This window comes from Ictalurus punctatus, chromosome 1, assembly GCF_001660625.3.
Source record: "Ictalurus punctatus breed USDA103 chromosome 1, Coco_2.0, whole genome shotgun sequence".
Classification (NCBI taxonomy): domain Eukaryota; kingdom Metazoa; phylum Chordata; class Actinopteri; order Siluriformes; family Ictaluridae; genus Ictalurus; species Ictalurus punctatus.
The window spans coordinates 2,680,350-2,698,012 of NC_030416.2; the positions used below are offsets into that span (position 1 = coordinate 2,680,350).

The window sequence follows — 17,663 nt, forward strand, 5'->3', positions numbered from 1 at the left end:
TTTTTCAGGGTCACAGGGAAACCTGGAGCCTATCCAAGGAAGCATTGGGCAGAGGGCGGGGTACACCCTGGACAGGGTGCCAATCCAGGGTGCCACAGAGCATAATCACACCCACATTCACACACGCCAATCAGCCTACCATGCATGTCTTTGGACTGGGGGAGGAAACCGGAGTACCCGGAGGAAACCCCCGCAGCACAGGGAGAATATGCAAACTCCACACACAGGGCCACGGTGGGAATCGAACCCCCGACCCTGGAGGTGTGAGGCGAACCTCCTAACCACTAAGCCACCGTGCACCCCTATAACAGTAAGATAACAGCATGCAATAACCGTGCGCCCCTATAACAGCATGGCACAGATAGTTTTCCTCCTTACATAAAAAAAAAATATATATATATAAAACTGCAGTTTGCAGCATGGAGCCGTTCAGGCAATTAGGTTGATTCTTGTGTAACACAGAATCTGTGTTTTCATTTTTGCTTTCCTCTGTGCTACACAGCCTAAAACATAACCGTAAATGGATAAAAAGTACAATGTGTCATTAAAAAAAACAACTTTATTTAAAAATCTGATCGTTGACAAATTGCTGTAGTCATAAGAGGAAGAAAATGCTTCGGATGTCAGCAATTTTTCCCTTTTTTTCCTTACATATTTGTCCTGTACGTGCATAAATGTCACTAATTGACTATTAGAGACCATCCTGAGTAAATACATCTCTCTCTCTCGCTCTCGCTCTCTTTAAAAAAAAAAGAAAGAAAAGGCTGACCAGTTGGTTTCTGCAGGGAAGTGGAACGAATCGCGCTCTGGAGATTTGACAAGGATGAAATCTCAGTGCACAAATGCTGATAGGCGACTACCTGTGGCTGTGCAACCAGATTGTAGATTACAGGCTGTGATTCTCTGTTGTGAAACCTGGAGACAATGTATTGAGTGTAAGCCCCCTCTGCCCTCCCCCCACGCTCGCTCTCGCTCATTTTCTCTCTGTCTATCTGTCTCTCTCTCTCTCTCTCTCTCTCACACACACACACACACACATACACACATCCTGGTGAAGCAGGAGCTCAGCAGTGGGATGGATTCTGACTACTAAAGAGACGGTGTGAGAGGGAGGGGGAAAGAGCCAGCGAGCTCCGAGCTTGCACAAGAAAGGGAAAGGATTGAGGCATCGGTGTGCAAATCCACATGAGCAGATCTGGAGGAAAACGCTGGCAGCTTTGGGCGAGACCTTGAGCGCGGCTTTTCTCAGCATCAAGAGGTAGCCCTCGGTGCTCGTCGTAGATCCCGGAGGAACGAGGCGACAAAGACTTGACTGACAAGCGCAAGAGGGTTGACTAGGGGAGGTCCGTGACACTTCATTTGCATGTGTGGAGAGGGGTGTGAGGAAGATCCTGGGAAGAAAAATGCATATCCGACAACGGCTTCGCTTTGAATGATCTTTCCCATTCATAAACCCAGCAAGGCGATGTAGAGCCAGTCGTCCTGGCTGGATGAGGCACGGTCCAGTCAGCTGCTGAACGTTTCAGTTTCAGTGGCTCCTTATTTCTTCTCCATCTGCACTTTTCACTGTGCAACGTGAACATTTACCAGGCTTTGGGATCTTCTTGAATAGAGACCGCACATTTCAAGGAAGAGCAGCTCGCGATCTGAGGCGGACTTTGGATCATGTGCAATATTTTTTGATACTGTTGACTTTGCAAATTATTCCAATTTCTCTTACAACTTCTGATTAGGAACTGACTTACCATGACAGCCATGAAGGGAGATTCGGAGGACAGCATCGAGAGCATCAGGCCTTCGAATCTGCAAGCCTTCGCCAACTCGTCCACGCTGCACGGCATGAGCCACATTTTCGCCTACGGACACATGACATTCCGTCGCTTCTTGTGGACTCTCTCGTTTCTGGGCTCTCTCGGTCTGTTGCTCCTGGTATGCATGGACCGCGTGTCGTACTACTTTGAGTTTCCTCACGTCACCAAACTGGACGAGGTGGCGGCGCCAAACCTCACGTTTCCCGCTGTGACTTTTTGCAACCTCAACGAGTTCCGCTTTTCGAAGATCACCAAAAACGACCTCTATCACGTAGGGGAACTGCTCGCCCTGCTCAACGAGAACTACCAGATTGCGAACCCGCATCTCGCAGAGCCAGAAATCCTTGCTGCTCTGAAAGAAAAGGCCAATTTTGTCAACTTCAAGCCCAAGCAGTTCAACATGACCGATTTCTATAACCGAACGGGCCACGACATCAGCGACATGCTTCTACAGTGCACTTTCCGAGGCGACGTTTGCTTCCCTTTCAACTTCTCCACTGTGAGTTGTCGAGATCTCGATGCATGTTTGTTCTTGTTTTTGCGTTCGCGGCGTGTCAAATGCAAATGGGCAAAGCTCCTTTCGCCGCCGTATCAGGTTTTTTTTTTTATTTCAATCGCAGCAAAAAGTTGACGGCTGCTCCGAGTGCCCTCGATCCGGCAAATTTAATTACCGATATGGTTCTACAGTTCACTTTCAAGTTTATTTTAAATACACAAATTAAGATAGTACATCCAAGAGAGACAGTACAAGGCAATAGAATTCAAATAAGTATACGTTTATTATTATAATAAGAAGGAGAAAAATAAGAATCCACGTCATGTGGTGCGACTCGACGGTTGTATAAATTTCTTCCTGTTCTGTGCAGAGAAGGTAAAAAAATACATCCTGTACAATCCTGTCCAATTTCTCCCATGTTAGAGCTGAGCTAGAAGTGCATAAAGTTTACAACCAATAAACGTGCGCAAAGACATTTAATATATTTTTTAATATACTTGTGATGGTTTTTTTTTTTGGTTTGGTGACAATGAACAAAAAGAACTGTACTACATTCAAGGCTGAAGGGATGAATGAATAAATTAATTAAGTTCTTTCATTCATGCCCTACTCGTATACTTGCATGTACAGGCATGTTTGTTTCTGAACATTAGGTCCATATGGTTAAACCGTGACTTGAGGGTATTTTTTGGTCATGATACCAGCAAATGTGTTCAGTTCCTGATGATTTCAGTAGATATCTATTTTATAGTATCTACTAGGTTAATTATGGTCTTTATATGGAGGTGTATGTGGATCGGCGTGTCGGGTGAAGTAGGTCATATGGCCGTCAACTACGGATCATTAACGCTGTTGAATTCTTGATTCCGGTCGGTCAGAAGGTGTTGCTTTTAAATTTATATAAAAGTCTCATGTTTATGTTTATGTATGTCCACATACATTTTATATTATACTATAATACACGATATTTTCTATAGTATCAGCTCATTCACAGGGACTCGGAGGGCAGACACCATACTGTACGTAAACGCGTTTCTTAAGTGTGTAATTATTGATAATGGTGAAGTGACTATTTCTTTTGGAAGGAGTCTCCAGCGTCGGCACTTAGTAACGGTGTACTTTACTTTGAAGTTTTCTGACGCAAGAAAGGACAGAGGGATTTGCGTTTTCCGATTGCTTGGTAACTGGACAAGCTGTCTTTATTAATGTCATGAGATGGGGGTGTGTGTGTGTGTGTGGGGTGTTTAATGTTTAAATTATAAAAGGAACTAACTTGTTCTGTGGACATTCAATACAATATTAGATGTAACCAAAAATGGATAAAAAAAGTACAATGTATGTGTTTTTTTTTTGTTGTTTTGTTTTTAAATATATAAGAAATTAGAAGCTTGTACTTCGAGACGTGCTGTTAGTACAGTATAGTAGTGGTGGGTATTACTGAAATTACGGGTCGTTATGAACCCTAGCTAGTTATTACGTGCCATCAGACTCTACAGGCTTAATTGGAGATAATTGCTATGAAAATGATGATGTGTATAGCACATTGGTTTAAAAAAAAAAACCCTTTAAATAAAGAAGAAGAAGAAGAATGCATTTTATGGTATTGATGGAGCAGTGTGCGTTTTTTTGTTTGTTTTTTTTACTACAGAAGGATGATTCCATGAGTCAACATCGAATCGTTTACCCGTTCATAAAATGTTTTAAACTCTTCTCAAGCCACAAGATCTGATTTATTTGTGTATTTTTGAATTTTTTTTGTAATAGACTGCATTTTGGATGAAGTCAATTCTACAGTCGACTCTAGGAAAAGTCTTGTTTTATTTTGCTTTGCTTTAATGGAACATTCTCACTTTATTTATCACTTTTTGTATGAGATGAAGATTTCTTACTCTCGTCTGCTCCCAATAGATTTGTAAAAAAAAATCTCTCTCTCTCTCTCTCTCTCTCTCTCTCTCTCTCTCTATATATATATATATATATATATATATATATATATATATATATATATATATATATATATATATAAATATAAATACATATACACACACACACACACTGATTGATCCGGACTGTAATTCTGGAGGCCAGAGTTGAGCATACTGGCCTGGAAAAATCTTCCGGACACTGCTGTAGACATCACAGCCTTCATTCAAGCAAGAGTGCTCTTTGAGCTGTTGATGTACACAAGCTTCCATGCTGCGCACTCCGTGTTTCAGTTTCTCCCGAGACGCTATGCTCGTCCAGACGAGTGTGTTTTTATCAATCAGGACATACACGGTGTTGTTTCACTGCACTGAAGTTCACAGGGCTTGGGTATTATGTGAATGTTTTTTATATAGTGTGAAAAGTGTGTACTTCAGTAAGCAATATGGTGGTTTAATAATGACCGCTTACTGATTTGCAGCGCTTGTATTTGCTTGGCTTTGGCATTGGCGCTCCATTTTCACGTCACTTTCAGCTAAAAGCTGGGTTTTGCGGGTGTGATTTGGTCGAAAAAGAAAAGAATTTCTTTTGGTATACTAATACTTTTTGCTAAATTTGAAGCCGTCTCTGTCACTTGATTAACTGTCCCTGTACTTTTTTTAGTTAGAGATAGAGCTTTCTTCATTTACATGAGTGTTGCCTGGCAACAAGGCTTTGCTTCGCCAAAGCAAATCATTCATGGGTAATTGCTTTTGTTGTGCATAATGACAAACACTTGCCAGGTCACTGAGATGACACAACAGCAGTCATTTCTGTGGCATGCGCTCAAGCTTATAACTACTGGACACATGCATGCACGTATGCATTTGTGCTTAATTAGTTTCTCTCTCTCTCACTCTCTCTCTCTCTCTCTATCTGTGTGTGTGTGTGTGTGTGTGTGTTATTGTGTGCTTCATAATTCTAATAGCCTACAAATTACCGTTGACAATGCACTGCTGTGCTGAGGGTTGTGTCAAGGTGTCATGGCGCATTCCAATGCAATACCGCCGCATTACGCATTCCCGAGAAGCGCTCGACTCGTCAGAGATCTGTCTGTGCTCCATACGGATTCAGCAGAGCACTTGATTCTACAAGTGATGAAAACAAACCACTTAAAAAGGACTTCTGTGTCTTTTGTTGTTGCTGTTGTTGTTGTTCTTCTTCTTCTACTTCTGAAACACATTGATAGAACTGTGAGCCAACAACAAAAGGAAAATGAGAAACTGCACATTTCGGGTCAGAAAGAAGTCAGGACGGTGGTTTCGTCTCCTTTCGCGCACACCCATGTGCCACCGAATTGTGTTCTTTCATCCAGCATTGCATAATTAGAGTAGTGAAAAGCCACGGTGGTTGTTGTTGTTGTTGTTGTTGTTACCGGACAAGTTGTTCATGCTTGTGCACACATATTACCAGTTAGACCTTCACTGCTATTGATTTGAATCTGTGATTGCAGATAGACCGAATATTAAAGAGTAAACCCCTTATAAAGTAATGTACCTTTTACCGAAGTTTTGGCATTACACATTACGTACGCGTTGGATCATCTCAAACAAGCGGATTATTTGATTGACAAGATGTCAGAATGCCTCATTGTGCTTGTCAAGATGTCAAGACGTCAAGGAACCAGGGATGGCAGGTTTCTATTATAAATGAGAAGAAATTTGAACGTTTGGTTTTCAAATAAATCGGCTCGTTACGGAGAGACGGGAGCCACCTGGCCGGGAAACCCCCCCCCCAAAAATGACGCTTTTCTTCTTTTTCAGATAATACAGTAATATAAATAAAATTGACTTGGCGTAAACGCTAATTCACCGAAGCGGAAAGGGTAAGGGATGCGAAAGACGCACTTCTGGTAATAGCTAGCTACTTTGAGCGTTGGATTTGATCTAGGTGAATTTCGCCTTCGAGTCTCATGAATTGTTGTGAAGCCAACACAGTGGGCGGGGCCGTGGAATCTATGGTTTGGAGACAAATAAATAAATAAATAAAAGAGGAGGCACTGTTAATTATTAGGAAGTGTAATACCAGACTTTTGAGTCGCAGCACGTAAGGTAACGATTTGATATTTGATGATGTTACTGAATCTCCTAGGATTCCGAAGGAAACCATTCAATATTTGACTCTACCAGAGAATTCGCTATGATAGGATATGATTTTGAATCTTAAGGCAGCAATTCAATATCTAACGATGACACTGAATTTGCTCTGATACGATAGGATTTAGCGTCTTAAGGTAACGTCTTCCACTGAATCGGTGATGCTATGATACGCTAGGAATTGATTTATATGTGACCAACTTTGTTCAGGATCTGGAGTAGGCCTTGTCTTAACTGGTGACTGATGATGATGATCCGGAGAAGAACTATTTTAAGTTCCATCTGAAGCCTTAGAAAGACATGGAATGGTGGTTCATTTTAAGTTGGCCAATGACCTGGCCATGAAATGTGTACCAATATGTTGTGGAGTCATCAAACTTTAATATGTGGCCTCTGGTTAATTATTTGGCAGGGGAAAAAATCAATTCACCACAAAAATCAAAACCACAAAGACCAAGGTTCATTTAAGGTTACACATGCTTAAGTTGTGTACTTCAATTGATTTCTTGGTCTCGTTTATTTTAAAACATGTCAGTTGCCACGAGTTAAATCAGGACCGCAAAAAATATATCTCAGGAAACCTAACTCAAAGACATAATACAGTATATTAATTTTTGGCCGCACACTATTTTAAAAAAATAATAGCTAGTGTCTCTGTGAATTGGAAGGAAAGCCTCGTTAGCTTGTGTAGGGTGGTGTGTATTAGCATTAGACTTTTTTTTTTAAAATAAGTACTGCGTTAATGGAATAAAGGTGTCACCTTGTGCAAAAGGGCTGTTAGTCAGTCTGCTGGAATAATACATGTAAATGGAAATATTGCACTCGCACACATTTTCTCTCTCTCTGTCAGTCTATTTGTACTTCTTTCTGACTACGGATTATTTCAATTAGCCGTCCATATTGATGGTTAGTAGGCGGATGTACTCTAGATGCATGGAAATGGAATTGTTCCTGTGTTTCCCCTTGAGGATTACATGTTTATTCCAGTGGGCTGCTGTTGCTGCTGCTGTTGTTGTTGTTCTTATCAAATGGTCTTAAAGTAAGCATTTTACAGTTTACCCAGACACTCCATCAAATCAACCGAGTATCAATTAGAGCGCAGCGTTGCACTTTGGGAAAACTTTCGTACACCGGAAAAGCTTGAAAAGGGCTCGGTGAAATGACGAACACAATTAAGCAAAAAGAAGGCAATGAAACTTTGCTCTTAAAAGTCCAACTATGATGAGTTTTGTATATATATGGCAACTAGAGGGGAAATGAAAACTTTTGAAATATAAAATGCGTTATTTAATGTGATGCTAAAAGAAGGAGAATCTGTGAAGGTGACGCAAATGTTGCACTCTCTATATCTTAAATACAATGAATGCTTTTTCTTTTCTTTTTTTCTTTTTATTGCGTTATCTTTCGCTCTTTCTCAGCATTTTGCTTCTCACTTGGATCTTTGCCTCATGAATTATTACCTGAAGCGACACGTATTGTAAGCCGCTGGTCATGTTGTTTGGAAATGATAATTCACTGACCTCAAAACACTGTTTTTTTTATTATTATTATTGTTCTGTGAGACTCCGCAGCCTTTAAACCATCACTTAGACGTCATAATTCACAATAAGGAATGTTGGAAAACATCCTTTAGATTTTAGAGTAATGAGTAATGCCATAGAGGAACCTTTTTTTAAAAAAAAATTCCTAATGAAGCTTGTGCTGTGTAAGTGTTTTTATCCTGGTCAGGGTCATGGTGGATTCGGATCGAATCCCAGGAGCACTGTGCGCGAGGTCGGAACACGCCCTGGATTGGACGCTGTTCACTGTGAACGCTGTGATTGATGGATCTTTAACCATTTTTAAAAAAATTTTGCCATGAATTTAAAAAATCCATAATAAATGAAGGATCTTTTATACACAGTTAAAATTGGCAATGACTTGTGAGAATGAGGTGCGAGAATGAAAGGTTTTTTTAGTGTCCATATTTTATCGTAACACCTTGTATATACACACGGTCTATGATCATTATGGGAAGAACACAATGATCACAATGGCCTTAGTAAGACTTGCTCGCACAATTCTCTGGTTCGCTTGGGTTACTAAATCATGGTCATGCGTTATCTCGTTCTCACGCCTTACTAAGTCATGGCCACGCATTAGGATTCTGTTCCCACACGTTAATAAGTCAGCAGTGGGGCTTTGTATCTTTGTGGGGAAAAATGGTAATCCGTTAATCAAGTCATGGGCTGAAGAAGTCATTCGTTCATCTTCAGTCACTGCTTTATCCTGGTCAGGGAGGCGAACTTGTCCCAGGAAGGAATACACCTGGATGGGATTTTAAAAAAAAAAAGAACAAGAAGAAATTCATTGTCACAGCATGTGTGAAAAACACAAGAGATAATATCATTAGCTATCCTGTCTGCTCCCCCCTCCCTTGTTCATAAGCAAAACACTCACACAGCATGCATTGGGCAGCATGATTCCTGCTCCAATGGGCCTCTATTAATGCTTGTTGCAATTCACATTTTTGACCACTAGGTGCAATAATGCCTCTAGAGCTTAATGTGTCAAACGATTGCACAGCATTGATGGAAGGTTGGCTTATATCTATTCTAGTGTATGAAGTTGTGAGTGCGAACTTGGTTGAAGAGTTTATAGATTATATACGGTATGGTTGTGCTCTGCCCCACCTGCCCCTATGGACTAGTTCTTTAGTATTCTTTTTGCCTTCTGCTTTGATCATGCCGTTGGAACAGTCTGGAAAAAGATCTACTTAAGTCTGATCAAGCTCTCGCCTGGGCTCTCTGACAACAGTTTTCTCGCACATCTTCCCAATCATTAGTATTCAGATAGGGGTACTTTTTTTTTTTTTTAAAGCCAGTCCTGTTTAAGATGAACTGCAGCTTTCATCTCATTTCCTCCAGGATGGCAAGTGTCAGGTCTTTGAGTCCTGCAGCAGTCAGTTGTTGCATAAGGATTAACTATTGTTATGCCACAGTGCTGTTGAATTTCCAGTATCCTATTGGTCAGAAAGAATTGTCTAATTGCCTACTAACCGTCGTCTAATTCACTTGTAAAATGCTATCGTTCTTTTTCGCAAATCCCAGCTTTATGGGAAGTTGGAGTCAGATTCCAGGGTCAGCCATAGTCGCAGGGCTCCTGGAGCAGTTACGGTTGAGGACCTTAGTGGTAGCTTGGTGGTGGTGATGGGTTTAAGCCCCTTCTGATCAGTAATCTTTAACCACTGAGCCACCACTGCCAAAAGAGAGGATGACTATTTATAGCTGCTATAAAATAGAGTGATAAGGGTAGTGTGTTAAAAGTAAGGCAGCATTAAAGTAACTATAAAAGGATAAAAAAGTATGACGTGCCATTGATTAATAAATAAAAAATGATGGCAATGGATGGCAAATTGGTGTGGTGTAAAAGATCTATATAGAGATTATAAAGACACTGTGCTGAAGTTTTGAACCAGTTCATGTGATGTGAGGACATCATTTTCTATCCTCCAGTCAGAAGCATAATGAGCATCATGGGAAAGATGTGGCTCTCATTACAAACACTATGAGCAAGCTATAAGCAGTTCAGTACAGCATCTGCCACCATGTTGCTATGTGATTTATCACATCTGTGATCATCAAACACATCGCGTCTCAGTCGGGGGATTCGAATTAATTCCAACTGTGAGAGAATGTCCAAAAATATCCCTCGTTCTGATCCATGCTTCTATACACTGTGTGTACGGTGTACTGAATGAAACACTTGAGGTATAATGTTTGTGATAGCGTATTAGAACAAGCGCCGTGATAAACCTTCGATTTTGCCTTGCAGCCAGAACTAATTGCATCATTCTGACCAATCAGAGTGAAGTATTCAACAGTGCTGTGGCTGTGATTTTTATAAGATCTATTAAGGAAAGCCAAAGAGATTACCTCGTTCGCAGATCTGAGGACGTGAGGACTGTTTTGTTGTCTGTACTGATGTCTGTAATGGGCTTTACACAAAACACTGTTGGTGTTTTCCTTAAGTTTCATCACGATTTTACAGAAGTGTTTGACATTTCATTTGTAAAAACTATAATTAACACAGATGAAGTGTGAAAAATGGGAAATGTTTTGAATGGAGAAGGAAAGATAGCAGACGGCGCAGCAAGACCCCCAGAGCAACACCAATTAATTGGAGGAGGAAGATTTCTGCTGGCAGGGAGCTCCAGGCAGGAAAAGCTTGTAAAGCTTTATTATGTCGGGATATAAAGACTTGGATTAACGGTATACACAGTGGTTATCATGTCAGTTACCATCGTGGCCTAAATCACGTTTGTGAAGAAATACTGCGCTTCCCATAATTTTTAACAGGGGTCATTTGTTCCGTGGGAAGAAAAGGAGATCTGAATGGAAATTTCCTTCCATTTAAATCCACACTCACTGGCCACTTTTAGACGGAAAACCTGTAGTTTCCTGCAGTTATCCAATCATGTAGCAGTGGTGCAATCCATAAAATCACGCACATACAGGCCAAGAACCGAAGTTAATGTCCACATCAAACATCAGAATTTACACAAAATGGTGCAAAAAACAACAACACTTTCATAGTTCTGTGGGTGGAAATGCTTTGTTGATGAGAGAGTTCAGGGGAGAATGGCCAGATTGGTTGAAACGGACAGGAAGGCTACAGTAACTTAAGTCTTTACAACTGTGGTGAGCAGAAAAGCACCTCATAATGCACAACATGTTGAACCTTGAGGCGGAAATTTCTATTTCTGCTGCAACATGGGGATCAGAATTTGGCATCAACCGTTGATGAATCCTTGTATCGACAGTTCAGGCGTCTGCTGGTGGTGTAATGGTGGTGGGGAATGTTTTCTTCGCGCTGAACCCCTTTAATTCCAAAGCAAGCATTGATAGAAAGCCACAGACTGTCTGTGTATTGTTGTGGACCATGCGCATCCCTTTATGGCCACAATTTATTCATCTTATAATGGCTAATTTCAGCTTAAGTCAATCAAACTAGTTCCACGATCATGACAATAAGTTCAATCTAAGTTAATGGCCTCTGTGGTCACCCGATGGAGCACCGTTGGGATGTGGTAGATCGGAAGAGTTGCAACATGAATGTGCAGTTGGCAAAATCTGCAGTGATTATGCCGTGCAATCCTGTCAGCATGGACCAGAATCTCAAAGGAATGTTTCCAACACCTTGTGGAATCCATGCTATGAAGAATTGTGGCTCTTTTGATGGGGGGGGAGGGTCTGGAGAGGAGCCCTATCCATCACTATTATGAAATGTTTGTGGTGAGAGATTTCACACCTATGAAATCTATGAAACTAGTTAAGTCACATGACGGCCACTGGCGTCTCGAGGTGTGAATTATAGTCTGGAGGTGTGAATTGGTGTGAAACATCACTGACAGCATTGTAAGGAGTTGATAAATAGCTGTCGTAAACTTTCCCACCTCCTAATCTAACGGGCCAGCTGCGTTCCTTATCTGAAATTTGTACAATATGTCAAAATTTCAATTACTTACATTTATTTTGTCATCAATAATATAGCTGCAAGCAGTAATTAAGGGGTCCAAGCACTTTTTGGCCCCACGTTTTAGCAACAGTACAACAGACCCAAGGAGATGTCTCACTTTCTGTTACAGACGTACAACATCTTATACTTTGATATGACAACGTTCAGACGTGATCGTGATGTCCTCGTCGTTCCGAATGCTATGTACTGTGAAAGATTTTCTAGAATGGTTTCCTTTTGAGTATAGCTGATGATACAACGCCTCATTCGTAATTGCTGATACGGGTGTACGGGCATCTTCTTGTAAACCTATGCGGACACAGGAAGAACATACGAAATTCAAAACAGAGAGTAACCGGAGCTCAGGATCGAACCTAGGACGCTGGCGCTTCGAGACGACGACGCTTCCCGCCCAAGCCGTTCTCTTGTCTGTTACGATCCAGAAGCCTTCTCAAACTGAAGGCTAGATGCAGGGAACGAGACAAAGACACCATCCTACACGATCATTAGCTATGCTTACATGACTTAAGAAATGAGGACATTCCAGTTGTACTAGTGGGGAAAAAAAAGCTGCCAGATATTGATCAGTAATCTTTTGCATTCACCTCTGGCAGTTCAAAACACACTTAATGGGATTATAAACGAGGCAAGGTTCCATCAAACTGCATTCTAATCTATCCTAGAGACAGATACTTGTCATTTTTATCCAGACAGAAAGCATGTATTAGTCTTAACAGCACTCAGATGTACAGTATTTAGCAATAATAATAAGGCGATTTGGACAAGACCTACCCCAAGAGGCTTTTCAATTGCCTTTGCCTTCTTCCCTCGTGAACATGCAGGTGAAATTAATTTGAGGTTATCTGACCTAAACAGCTTTTAATGGTAGCAGGTTGTGTTCCGTGCAGCCAGAAAAGGAGTCCTTTGACTCCTGCTTCACATCCATAACACACACGCGCGCGCACACACACACACACACACACACTGGACGCAGTTAAGAGGCTGAGTGGAAAATCCGGAGCTGTAACAGAACGTTAAACAAATAGGGAACATTTGTAACATGATATTTAGGAGAACTACGACGTTGTTGTAACAATTTACCAACAACATTATTTGTTAAAGAACGATATGTGGTAATTTTATCCAATTATAGCTACATTGTACTGTTTAAGGAAAACCATTTTGTTTGTTTGTTTGTTTTCTCACCAGCCTCTGTTTTTTTCTTGTTTAGTTAATACAAAAGAAAAAAAAAGCTTGTGTTACTGAGAAACCGCAAAACGTAAAATTCTCTACGTTGAAGACTTTCACATGTCGGAGAACTTGGTTACAGCTTTAACTGGCACTGGAGTCTCCTTCCTCTGTAAGCATTTAATAACCTTCTCCTTACAGAAAAAAACCCAAAAACATTGTATTTTATTTTTTTAGTTGAAGTTTTCCACCACATGAAAGTCTTTAGTACAGACGAGTTGTTTTTTTGTTTTGTTTTTTTGTAGACAAAACATTATTTATTTATTTATTTATTTATTTGTCTTGTTTACGTCTGAAGCAAAGAGAGGAAACACAGCGAGTCTGGTGAGGAAATAGATGTTTGCAGCTGCTATAACGTAATAAGATTTACGCCTCTTTTTCAAAACATTAAACGATACTGTAAACAGGTTCAAAGGGATGATTTGTTATTATAAATTATGGGGGGGGGCCTGCTAATTAGCAAATTTGTCACGTAAGAGGAATAAATCACTTCAGGACATACTGTTACAGGAAAACAATTGACTTCAGGGTGGTAACAGTCGCACAACCGTTTGTACATGCAACACCGCCATCGATTCATTTCCTAGTGTTTTATGCGATAGCTAGCTAATACAATCAATTTCTCTGCCACAGAGATGGGTGACGATTGAGACATCTTAGCATGTGGGGTGTTTATTAAAATGGCTGGTGTTCGAGTGAATATTTACTTGCTGTATGATGCTATGATTTCATCTTAACACAGAAATCTTCCCTCTGAGTTTTTTTTTTGGAAGCATGCTTGTTTTACTTGTGTGGAATCATGACATTTACAACTGTTTATTTCCTACCATGCTGAGGTTAAGGCCACAGATTAAACAGCTTGCATCCCAATGTTGCCATGAGAACAGCAAAAACCGAGGCAACTCTAGTGAGCCTTGCAGTAATCCAGAGCTCAAACACACGTTTGTTGCAGATCCCCATATCTGCAATTATAATTATACAGACAGCAGGAATATGTTACCGAGGCCTATAGAGAGAACGGATCCAGATTAGTCATCTGGATTTATCCGGTCAGCGTGACGTGACGCAGCTCTGCACGTTCAGCTGTCCGTCCCCACCCGCGTCTCCACCTTCCCCCCCACTCCAGTCTCTCTGTTGTGGGATCTTTGGTCAGCATGAACCGTTCATTTCCACTGATTTTTATCCGTTTTAACAACCTTTCAGATATAAAGACCTTTCAAACGTCTTCCACTGCAGCGCTGTTGAATTCTCAAATCTGATTGGTCAGAAGTTGTTGATTTAAAAAAAAATAAAAAAAATCGACAACAGCAGCTCTGACCGATCGCATGTTTTTTATATGAAAGCATTTTATGTTGTAGCCGCTGTAACGTAACCGATAACAGGAACCTGGTTCGCAGTGTTCCACAATTATAAATATATATAAATGTGATTTGGTGAGAAATTGGAATTAAATAAATAAATAAACAAAGAAACATATAAATAATTAAATAAATAAATAGGCAATGAACAAAAATGTAAATAAATAAATAAATAAATAAATAAATAATAGTAATAACCATAAGTGGTGTTAATTGTAATAGAATATTTGTGAGAAATTGGAATTAAATAAATAAAAACAAATATGTAAATAAATAGGCAATAAACAAAAATGTGAAAAATAAATAAATAAATAATAACCATAAGTGATGTTAATTGTAATAAAGTAAATTAAAATATTGTATCATGTAAAAAATAATGTCAAAAATTAAAAAAAAATTTTTACAATTTATTATACAAAAATTTATTATTTCCATGTCCTATTTTTTTTTATGTTGTTGGGTTTTGGGGGTGTTTTTTTTTTTTTAAGATAAATGTTTAACATCTGGGGTTTTTTTCTTACAGGATTCATTAATTTTCACACAAGCAGATTATTGTCGTGTGAAATGTATGTGATTTTAAAAAATAATTATTTATTTATTTATTTTCTCCACCAGGGTGGGAATATCAGTAAGCACAGTATACATGGTTTACAGTTCATTCAGTAAGGCCGGTGAATTGTGGATTTTTACTGAATGTATTCAAGTGTATGGATGTGCAACCACGTTCGATGCCATGTTGCGAGGAACTTGTCACAAAGCCGGATCTTAAGTGAAATCAGAATGAAACCAGTGTCTGATAATGTAACCTTTTTATGAAGAGTGGCGCTCGTGTGTGTGTGTGTGTGTGTGTGTGTGTGTGTGTGTAAAAGCTGCCGTGGAGCAAAAGGTGTCGAGGAGGGGTCGTCGAAACATGCCGGACGGTCATACCAGAGCTGAACGGATCTTTGGAGTGTGTGGCAGACGTACAGATCGATACCCACAGTGATGATCTCTCATACAGCAGGCTAGTAGAGCTCTGCCTCCTCTGCGCAAGTCAATCCTGTTCATATTGCTGAGTCAGACCTTTCTGGCCTAAAGGGAGACGATTTTCAGCTGGAATGTAAATTAGCTACAGCCTTAATGTTTCATATTCTGTGGCTGTGAGACACATTAGTTCATTTGTCAGGAGCTAATGGCTACAGGCTTGAACACACATATACATTTTATGTATAAATACTGTATATATGATCTGATTTATAATGAACAGTTCAATGAGAACAAGCCAGCAGGACTTTCAGGTTGACTGTAGGACCTTAGATTTGCGGTTTAACTCCTAGAATGCCACGTTAATACAGTAGGAACACCTTGCTCGTCTATCCAGTCAGCCAATCATGTGGCAGCAGAACAATGTATTAAATCGTGTGGATATAAGTCGCGACCTTTTTAAGACTTTAATGTTCTCATCAGTCATCAGAATGGGGAAAAATTTGACTTTGACCATGGAATGGGAGCTGGGTCCAGTTTCAGAAACCAGTCAGAGGAAAATGGCCACAGTGATTTGAGCTGAGAGTAGCTCAATTAAGCACTCTTTACAACCGTGGTGAGCAGAAAAGCATGTCGAAACACACAACACCTCAAACCTAGACGTGGATGGTGTTTAACAGCTGAAGACCACATCAGGTTCCACTCATGTTAGCCAAGAACAAGAATCTGAGGCTACAGTGGGCACTGTTACCGCCCTAACAGCACATCCTGAAGTGTTTTACTCCCCTCACTGCAATTTGATAACAATTTCCTTTTTTTTTACGTTGATTAAGTTTACGAGTTACGTTTAATGTTTAACGTGGAACGTCTGAGGCAGATCTCCCTGCAGTTCGGCCAGTACCTGGATGGGAGACCTCCTGGGGAAAACTGTTTCTGCTGGAAGTGGTATTAGTGAGGCCAGCAGGGGGCACTCACTCTGTGGTCTGTATGGATCCTAATGCCCCAGTATAGTGACAGGGACACTATACTGTAAAAACACCATTGTCTTTCAGATGAGACGTTAAACCGAGGTCCTGACTCTCTGTGATCGTTAAAAATCCCAGGAAACTTATTGTAAAAGAGTAGGGGTATAACCCCGGGGTCCTGGCGAAATTGCCCCATATTGGCCCCTATCTATCACTTTCCTCACCTCTCCACCAATAGCTGGTGTGTGATATGTGTTCTCGCTCAATATGGCTACCGTATGGTAGCAAGTCCACCGTACAAGTGCCTGTGAATGCGCCGTTACCACGGAAACCATAACGCGTTAAATCAGTATAAACTTGTGCTACGAAGCACGAGCATGACGATACACAAGTGATTCCATGATGCCGTTGTGACACGATTCGTTCATTTATTCCTCTAGAACGTGTCGTAACCGGAGCCCCCTGGACCGCAGTCCTTAAGGAGATTACGAGGTAATGTTTTGAACCCTCAGGCCGGCCTACCCCATGGTAATACGCACGCGTTTCTCGGCACACGGAGACCTGTGCGAGCGTGAACTTGTTTGGGCTCTGCAAATGTTACAGTCATTTAAATATCACACATCATTTGTATTCGGCGTCTGCGAGCTCCCCGAGAGACGGCTGCGAAAGCAGGAAGTGGCGCTGCTGGAAATCAGACATGCTGCTGTGGTCCCTGATGCTTATCAAATCGATGAGACAACGCCGTTCACATTTTAGCAGACGTGCGGTTCTGATACGTCGCTGTTGTAACAACGTGCAACACTAAAATAAGCACTCAGACATCCCTCTCGAATAAACACTCGCAATTATCTTTATGTGAAGAAAATTGCCTTTGCTGATTAAGGGGAATGTGTGTTTTTTTTTTCTTCTGCATAAAGCATGCCATGATTTCACGTAGTAGTCGTGCAAGTGCCTGAATTCCTGTTGATGATTATCTGATTAATGATTGTCTGTTTGCATTATCCATGCAAATAGATGTCACCTAGCTCTCTTGGTATGGTTTTAGCTTCGTAACGGCACACTGTGAAGGCCTTGTTTCACTTCTCATCCTGTGCTCACAACAAGCATCAGTGGAGAAAAAATACAAAGAGGACGGTAAAATAAAGAGCCTCTGTCCACCTCATCAGCTCTTTTCTTTCTTTCTTTCTTTTTGATAGTGTGTGCTGGTTTGTGGAAATAAGACCGTCGTATATCTATGCTTCAAATCCATTGTGGCAAGCAAATTGCTC

General features: G+C 40.7%; 1 protein-coding gene across 2 annotated transcripts in view; it reads left to right on the forward strand.

The window, feature by feature from the left end:
- Positions 1-978: 978 nt before the first annotated feature.
- Positions 979-17,663, forward strand: part of asic1c (acid-sensing (proton-gated) ion channel 1c) — a 69,144-nt gene continuing 52,459 nt past the window's right edge. Inside the window, exon 1 of one of the 2 annotated variants that reach the window (XM_053674869.1) lies at positions 979-2,310. In XM_053674869.1, the coding sequence (XP_053530844.1) occupies positions 1,747-2,310 (564 nt within the window). In that variant the 5' untranslated portion in view covers positions 979-1,746. The remainder of the gene's footprint in view (positions 2,311-17,663) is intronic. The other variant, XM_053674903.1, reaches the window with a different exon arrangement.